We start from the raw sequence: 9,454 nt of genomic DNA, 5'->3' as shown, positions 1-9,454 counted from the left end.
GCTTGTCCCTTCCCAAGCATAGATTTATTGGCTCCTTTTTCCAAATTCCTCAAACCAATCACATGTAGGCTTAACATAATCTTCAAATATTTCCCACATACATGTGACCATTTCCATTCCATACATCAAGTGACACCAATTCCATCATTTCAAGGTGTCTCTTTATCTCCTGAAAACCTGCCTTTAAATTCCAACAACTCACAAACAAAAGATGACATATGGCATATCTATATCATGCTCATGTGATTCTAAGAAACTCCATGACTTGCATTCCAAAACCCATTTGAGTAGAAAACAAAATTCAATTTCCAGAAACCTTACTGTATTTTTGATGCTTTGATTCCACGACTCTTCAAATCCAAATTTTTCTCATTCTCCAAAACCTTAAAAGGTTTATATAATACACGATTTTCCAAATCGCAGGTAATAGTAAACAAAATAAAATTAAAAAAACCACTTAACCGAAAGTAGAACAAGCGAAATATTCTTTGATTTTCACTATTCTCAATATAGCCGCTTTGCTGCACATTGCACAAGGAAGAAAATTTGTATATTCTGAAAATCACCTCTTTAGATAGTACTTAAATTCCTCTTTAATTCTAACTCCTACAAGCTGTAAATAGTAGACACTGTTTTGATTTATAATTCTCTGGTAGATGACGACCCTGGTTCACATTTTCTGTACACACACCTATGCCCGCCGCTTCTCTGGTTTTTTCTCTCCTTTCCCGCAAGGAAATTGGGCGCACGCCCTTTTGCAGCTATTTTCACGAATTTTCCCAGTTCGAAAAAACACTTGCGCCATCCTTCATTTGCATTATTTTCGGATATTACTGCCACGCAAGCTTCCCCTTCATAAGCTTCAATACATATGATATATCCACTTCTCATATGCAAAATGTTTGGACCCAAGCTACATCAAACATCACATACATGTCATAAGTCTACTAAAGCATGCCTCATGCTTGCACTCCCGTAAGAGGTATTCATTGACTCAGCCCATCGATACCATAGAGAAGCTACTACACATCATGCACATGGGTAGCCATTTACATCATTAACATATCCCTTTGGCGAACCACTCATACCATCATTTACATAGCCACGTAGACCATGTATTTAACTGAGTGTTTCCAACTTACCCATGAGGTCTGAGTAACAGCAGAACCACCACCACCATACTCACAAGAGTCATTTTGAAATAGCTCTCACTAGCATAGTTGCCACTAGGTTCACCATCCATGGGCATGAAGATATTATTGAAGGGATCATTCTGCCTATGAGGATACACAAGAACTTTGAATGTGTGCAGTATCTTATTAAAGTTCTTCTTGTTTTGCTCATTCCACGATATATCCAAAGGGTATTCTTCAAAACCAATCCTCATATCATACATGCTCTCACATTTCCATACATGTTGAGAAGGGTGTTCCTTACTGCAAGGCCTACCATAAGCATAAGGCTCCATATTTCACACCACATTCATATACAAAAGCTTCGAGACCTGACTCAGCCTCAGCTCGTCTTATTGAACCTCATTTACAATATGAACATATGTACATGGGCATCATATAATGACTCGTCATAGCACTTAATCCCATGCATCTAGATTTGCATTTGATAGTCTCATATGCATGGTTTCACACCATAGACGTGCCATGGCACGACATCCACCCCCTCTAAACCTGCACATCCTCTGGTATGTGCCAAATCATCATCAAGATCCACATATATCTGGATGTCGTCTTCATCTTCTACATTATTGGGGAAATCATCCTCTTCCTCTTCAACTATATCCATACTATCACTGTCAAGCCTCTCATTCTGAGTTTCCTGTGAATCAAAAGGATCACTGTCAAGCCTTCTTTTAAACATCTTGATCCTTTTGCCTGCTTCTACAAGATTCTTTATCTCTGTTCCATCAAGCTCACATAGGGTATACGTGGCATTTCCATGCACACGCTTGACAATGTAAGGGCCGAACCATCTTTTTGCAAACTTTTTTTGAACAGTGAACTGGTTGTCAAGGCTACTATCATACATTAAGACCCAATCACCTTCTTCAATAGGTTTTGGCCGGAGTCTGTGTCTTCTATCAAATCTTTCTTTATTTTTCAACCTTGCACCTTTCAAGCGAGCTTTAGCAAGCTCTACATCTTCAGGCCTCCTCTCCAACTGCCTTATTCGCAATGCAAGGAGGTCTTCCCTGCTCAATCCTTCCACCCAGGGCAATACATTCCAAGTTGGAACTACTTCTTCAACTGGCATTACTGGCTTCTGACCATACATTAATTCTGCAGGCATGTATCCTGTCACTGAGCTATGAGTTGTACGGTCAGCCCACAAAGCATATGGTAGCAGCCTTGGCCACTCTCGCATTCTTTCTCTGCATGCCTTAGCCAAAGCTTTAATGATTGGAGGATGTCCTCGCTCACTTTTACCATTGCCCTCAGGATTGTAAGCACATGTCAGGGACAGTTTGATGCCAATTCTAGAGAAGAATTCCCTTGCTTCTTCAACATCTAGCTCACCCCTATCAGCTGTTATTTTCCCAACACAACCATACCGACAAATCACATCTTCCAAGAGAAATTTGCATACTGTCTCCGTACTCTTTGTTCTAAGAGCACGCCCCTCTACCTGATTTGTCAAATCTTCTCTTGCAAGTGCTATGTACCGCATCTGCCAAATTGCCAAAGGCATTGTAACTAGATCCACTACCCATTTGTAGTGCATGGTAGGTGGGTAGGTTGGTTGCAAGCCATCACGATGTCGCACATTTGAGTACATTTGACATACCATGCATGTTTCCACATATTGGGAAATATCCTTGTACATTCCTTTCCACCAATATTTTTCCTTTATTTTGGTAAAGGTGGCCCACACACTTCGATGTCCAACCCAGAGACTCTCATGGAATTCTTTTACAAGCTTCCCTTGAGTCTCTTTATCACATATGACTCTCTGTGGCATAGCATTCCTTTGCTTAGGATGCTTCCAGAGGTACCCATCCTTTAGAAAATAACCATATGCTTTTCTGCGGATCCTCTTAAATTCTGAGTCAGACCAATTTTCCTGTCTTGTTAGAGTACTCAAGTATTGACCAATAAGCAACCAATCTCCTTCATACATTTCCTCAGTAAAAGACTCAAGTGCATTTGATAGGCAAGTATGGTCCCCTTTTGCATATGCAGTAGTGTAGAACTTTGTACCTACATCATCAATGTCACTAATCATCTCTTTTTCATCTTCATACCTGGCTCTTAATAGCATATCTGCAACTGGATTATCTTTTCCTGCAATATGCTCAAACTCAGGATTTAGTGATTTGATATAGGCAATCCACCTAAGCATAGCAATATCTGGAGTGGTACAGCTTGCTATCATCCCAAGAGGTATGGACCTCAAATTTCACACTCATATGGGGATATGTGAATATTGTGCTCTAGGCAAACATCATTGTAAGCCATTTTATCCCTCCTTCGCTGCCACTTCGCTAGCATGGTGACCGCATCCTCGACATCATTCCAATCACTCTTTAGTCCCTACTCTGTATCCTTATCCTCAAGGAGGGTTTCCAGTTTCTCTTCGAGATCTTTCCTAGCTGCTTGTAAGAAGAGCTCTGTTTTTTCTCTGTCCAAAGTTGTGCGCTCTATCCTTGACAGCTGGGCATAGCGCTTCTCAAACTCTCTTAGCAACTCTATGGGTGGCAGAAATTCCCATTTTGGGTTTTGTGACCCATTCCAAGAAAGTTCGTTTGGTCACTCACTCAGAATCCTCCATGAAATATTCATCCTTTAAAGCAAGCTTGAACTCCTCCCAATTTCTGCCACCATGTGCTGTCTGCAATCCTCTTATGCGCTCTCTTATTTCAGGAACACATACCAGCTCAAAACTTCGAAGCATATCCTCCTCAATCACCCTGTTTAGCTCCATTTCCTTTGTGTAATTGCGTAGGTACTTTGTGATATCCTTACCATCAAATTGATCCACCTTTTTCACAATTGATTGCAGTGCTTTGGTTGTGGAAATTCGTCCCCTCTCAGCAGCTTGCTGCTGTTGCATATACATAGTAAACATCTGAAACATTTGCATAACTCCGGGGTCAAAATGAACCCCCTGACCCTCAGAATTCTTAGCCATAGCTTCCCTGTATATTTCACCACACTCTCACCCCAGCAGTTTCACGTCGGGTTCACCAAAGAGCTGTCGTGATGTGGTCGGTGTCGTTGGGAAAGCGCGGGACTTCTAGCTGTGAGAGTAACATCTATTCCACACAAGGAAACTCACACACATAACTCTCCAAGGAGCATAAGCCATCTCCATTTTTGATATCAAAAACAAGTGCAAATTCACCTCAATACATCCCTGAATTCAGCCTAATGATTGCACATAAATTGTGTATCAAGTGCTTGTCCCTTCCCAAGCATAGATTTACTGGCTCCTTTTTCCAAATTCCTCAAACCAATCACATGTAGGCTTAACATAATCTTCAAATATTTCCCACATACATGTGACCATTTACATTCCATACATCAAGTGACACCAATTCCATCATTCAAAGTGTCTCTTTATCTCCTGAAAACCTGCCTTTAAATTCCAACAACTCACAAACAAAAGATGACATATGGCATATCTATATCATGCTCATGTGATTCTAAGAAACTCCATGACTTGCATTCCAAAACCCATTTGAGTAGAAAACAAAATCCAATTTCCAGAAACCTTACTGTATTTTTGATGCTTTGATTCCACGACTCTTCAAATCCAAATTTTTCTCATTCTCCAAAACCTTAAAAGGTTTATATAATACATGATTTTCCAAATTGCAGGTAATAGTAAACAAAATAAAATAAAAAAAACCACTTAACTGAAAGTAGAACAAGCGAAATATTCTTTGATTTTCTCTATTCTCAATATAGCCGCTTCGCTGCAGATTGCACAAGGAAGAAAATTTGTATATTCTGAAAATCACCTCTTTAGATAGTACTTAAATTCCTCTTTAATTCTAACTCCTACAAGCTGTAAATAGTAGACACTATTTTGATTTATAATTCTCTGGTAGATGACAACCCTGGTTCACATTTTCTGTACACACACCTATGCCCGCCGCTTCTCTGGTTTTTTCTCTCCTTTCCCGCAAGGAAATCGGGCGCACGCCCTTTTGCAGCTATTTTCACGAATTTTCCCAGTTCGAAAAAACACTTGCGCCATCCTTCATTTGCGTTATTTTCGGATATTATTGCCACGCAAGCTTCCCCTTCATAAGCTTCAATACATATGATATATCCACTTCTCATATGCAAAATGTTTGGACCCAAGCTACATCAAACATCACATACATGTCATAAGTCTACTAAAGCATGCCTCATGCTTGCACTCCCGTAAGAGGTATTCATTGACTCAGCCCATCGATACCATAGAGAAGCTACTACACATCATGCACATGGATAGCCATTTACATCATTAACATATCCCTTTGGCGAGCCACTCATACCATCATTTACATAGCCACGTAGACCATGTATTTAACTGAGTGTTTCCAACTTACCCATGAGGTTTGAGTAACAGCAGAACCACCACCACCATACTCACAAGAGTCATTTTGAAATAGCTCTCACTAGCATAGTTGCCACTAGGTTCACCATCCATGGGCATGAAGATATTATTGAAGGGATCATTCTGCCTATGAGGATACACAAGAACTTTGAATGTGTGCAGTATCTTATTAAAGTTCTTCTTGTTTTGCTCATTCCACGATATCTCCAAAGGGTATTCTTCAAAACCAATCCTCATATCATACATGCTCTTACATTTCCATACATGTTGAGAAGGGTGTTCCTTACTGCAAGGCCTACCATATGCATAAGGCTCCATATTTCACACCACATTCATATACAAAAGCTTCGAGACCTGACTCAGCCTCAGCTCGTCTTATTGAACCTCATTTATGTACATGGGCATCATATAATGACTCGTCATAGCACTTAATCCCATGCATCTAGATTTGCATTTGATAGTCTCATATGCATGGTTTCACACCATAGACGTGCCATGGCACGACAACGTATGTGTATGTGTGTGTTAGAGTCTATGTGTGTACGTGTGTGCACGTGCGTGTGTACATGTGTGTGTGTGTGTGTATATGTTCATATTTGTGTGTGTCTATGTGTTTGTGTGTGCGCACGCGAGTGTGTGTACGTGCACCCCGCCCCTCACATACTATGTGATGCATGTGTGTATTTGTGTGTGTGTGTGTGTGTGTGTGTGTGTGTCCCCATGTCCCTAGGGTAGTGTGTGTGTGTATGTGTGTATTTGTGTGTGTGCACATATGTGTGTGTGTGTGTGTGTGTATGTGTCTACACATGTATATTATAGATATGTATGTGTGTCTATGTATAGTGTGTGCATATCTATTATGTGTGGTTTTTATATAAATATATATATATAAGTAAAATAAATACAAAAGTTTCCTGTATGCCAAATTTAGCCATGTAATCTAATCATCTTCCCCAAACAAAGCATTCTCTTTTTCCACTTCTTCAAATTCAAAATTCAAATTGACAAAAGGCCTTGTGATTGAAAAGAGGTGCTTTTAATGTTCTCTCTCCCAGCACTCATTCTAATGAATTATATATATATATATATAACTCATTCAATGAGCAAATGACTTGATAGTGACAATTAATTGTGAGCCCCAATGCATCTAGGTGTGTGGGAGCGAAACCCCCAAAGTCTATCTTCTCTTCTCCTTTTCTTCTTTTCCTCTTATTTTTTAGAAATCTAGGATTTCTCTTTTCTCTCCTCTTCTTGTACCAAGTTGCAAAAGGTTGTCCATGAATAAAATGTAATAGAATGAGATAAGTGATTGTAGCCCTTACTTTATCTTGTTAACGGTGTCCACTGTCTAGAGACTAGGATTCTCATGTGATGTCATGCATGAGTATCGACAACAAGGCATTAAGACAAGGGTTTACAAGGATGATGTCATGCTTGACGTCGACGAGAGGACTTACAAACAAAGCATTCTCTTTTTCCACTTCTTCAAATTCAAAATTCAAATTGACAAAAGGCCTTGTGATTGAAAAAAGGTGCTTTCAATGTTCTTTCTCCCTAAGGCACTCATCACCTCCCCTCCACCAGTTGAAATTCAATAATCCAATCTCTTAAGATAATATGTGTGTGTATGTGAAGGGATAGGTAATTTGATTTCTAATGAATTATATATATATATATATATAACTCATCCAATAAGCAAATGACTTGATAGTGACAATTAATTGTGAGCCCCAACTCATCTAGGTGTGTGGGAAAGAAACCCCCAAAGTCTATTCTCTCTTCTCCTTTTCTTCTGAATTTCTCGAGAGACCAAGTTGTACCAAGTTGTACCACGTTGCTTGTCTAGAGACTAGGATTCTCATGCGATGTCATGCATGAGCATCGACAACAACGCCATGCATGACGTCGAGGAGAGGACTTACAAAAAGGAGGAAGGTCGGCCAGCGACTCACGAATCGCAGCTACTGTCGATAACTGCAACCCTCCCCCCTCTCTCTCTCTCTCTCTCTCTCCTTTCCTCCTCGCTCTGTGTGTTTAATATACTACCACAAGAGTACTAGTTGCTGGCATGGCAGCGCCGATCACTAACGACGCCACAGCCTTCAGCTGCTTCTCCACGGCAGAGGCGGTTACCGACGGAATCGACGCGTCCGACAGGATGGCCATTGTCACAGGTTATACAAGTTCTTACAATGAAGTAAGCCGGAAAATAATTCACTGACTGTATGCTTAGTTTCTAGATGCTTAATATGGCGCAGGTGCATCGAGCGGAATTGGGGCAGAGACGGCGCGGGTACTGGCGCTTCGTGGGGCTCAGGTGGTGCTCGCCGTCAGAAATGTCGGCGCGGGAGAGCGGGTGAAGGAGGTCATCCTGCAGGAGATTCCACACGCGCGGCTGCACGTGCTGCAACTGGAACTCAGCTCCATAGCCTCCGTCCGCACCTTCTGCCAAAACTTCAAGGCTTTGAAGCTACCCCTCAACATCCTCATGTAATAATATTACCTTTTCTGTGACTGCAGCAATCATAGCTGATCTGGTTCGATCACTTAATGCTAATAATTAATCAACACGCGATGTATAATTAACAGCAACAATGCCGGCATCATGGCTTGCCCTTTCAAGCTCTCAGCAGATGGCTTCGAGATGCAGTTCGCCACTAATCACATTGGTAAGCGGGTTAGTTATAAGCTGATCAACTAAAACAGGCCACTAGTAGCAATAATCCAAAGCTAAATAAAATTTTGGAAACAGGCCCTTTCCTCTTGACGAGCCTTCTGCTGGACGATCTGAGGAGGGCGGCCAGCGGCACTGGCATTCAAGGCAGGGTCGTGAACGTGTCATCCGTGGGCCACGCTGTATTCTCCTATCCCGGCGGCATCCGCTTCGATCAGCTTACCAACAAGTCAAGGTAAATGTATCAATTATAAATCTGTATAGACTGATGGGTAGCCGCTAAGCTGCCATCCCATCTATCTTATTATGATCTCTTTCCATGCCACAACACAGCTACGATCCTTGGTGTGCTTACGGACAATCCAAGCTCGCCAACATTCTCCATGCAAAGGAACTCGCCAGGAGATTCCAGGTTTCTATTACCTTCACACTTTTTATGCCCAGCAGTGAGCACCAATATCTCTAATACATGGTTATAATAAACGCTCTTGGATGCTACAGGAAGAGGGAGTCAATGTGGTCGCTAACGCTGTTCACCCTGGAACCATTCTTAGTACAAACCTCGCCACCTACGTCCCCCAAGAAACATGTCACTACCTATTATACACTTTCCTTACTTACCTTTTATAATTATGGATCCTTAAGCCAGTTTCAATTACAGCTCATTGATACTTTTGGACTTGAATGTGCAGTGCAACAAATCATTAAGGATGTTGAGAAAAGCACACCCATATTTAGGAAATCTATCTCCCAGGTTAGTAAAAATCAATCTTGAAGCTGAAACGGTCTGTGGTCTGATCAAGGACGGGCTCCTCCGCTCAGTGCCCATGCACTTGGGAGGGCATCCGCCCGCAGAGAAAGAGAGCCTGCGCTGCAGATTGAAAGGGCGGGAAACAGGGGAAGAAACAGAGCCCTGCAAAAGTAAGTCCAATGCTCAGCAGTCACTTTAACTTAGCATCTCCCTCAACATCTCAGCTACCCCCCCCACCCAACCCGTGGAACCCCATCCCTGATAAGTCGTGGAGTGGAGAGAATGTCATGGAAGCAGTAATGGACGAAAACTCAAGACTCATACAGGAATTAAAAGATGCAAAAGCTCAGTTCTTAAACATGAAGAACAAGGAAAAGAACAAAGAGGTGCCCAGACCGACATCAAAAGAACAGGCAGCAGCAGATGCAGTCCCGCCGAAAGAGACAGTCAACCTCACCGACCGAGGTAAC

At 41.7% G+C, this 9,454-nt stretch overlaps 1 protein-coding gene across 1 annotated transcript; it reads left to right on the top strand.

Annotated features, from left to right (window-relative positions):
• Positions 1-7,530: 7,530 nt before the first annotated feature.
• On the top strand, positions 7,531-9,183 carry LOC147606017 (short-chain dehydrogenase TIC 32, chloroplastic-like). The gene is made up of 8 exons (XM_086792886.1): positions 7,531-7,733; positions 7,818-8,049; positions 8,149-8,228; positions 8,312-8,468; positions 8,567-8,645; positions 8,735-8,822; positions 8,926-8,987; positions 9,037-9,183. The coding sequence occupies exons 1-8, from the start codon at positions 7,628-7,630 to the stop codon at positions 9,181-9,183; spliced, it is 951 nt and encodes a 316-aa protein (XP_086649012.1). The 5' UTR covers positions 7,531-7,627.
• The last annotated feature ends 271 nt before the right edge of the window (positions 9,184-9,454 follow it).

The sequence above is a fragment of the Cibotium barometz genome, chromosome 58 (assembly GCF_041138505.1).
Source record: "Cibotium barometz isolate CiBa-2024 chromosome 58, ASM4113850v1, whole genome shotgun sequence".
Classification (NCBI taxonomy): domain Eukaryota; kingdom Viridiplantae; phylum Streptophyta; class Polypodiopsida; order Cyatheales; family Cibotiaceae; genus Cibotium; species Cibotium barometz.
This window is presented reverse-complemented; position numbering and strand designations above follow the sequence as displayed.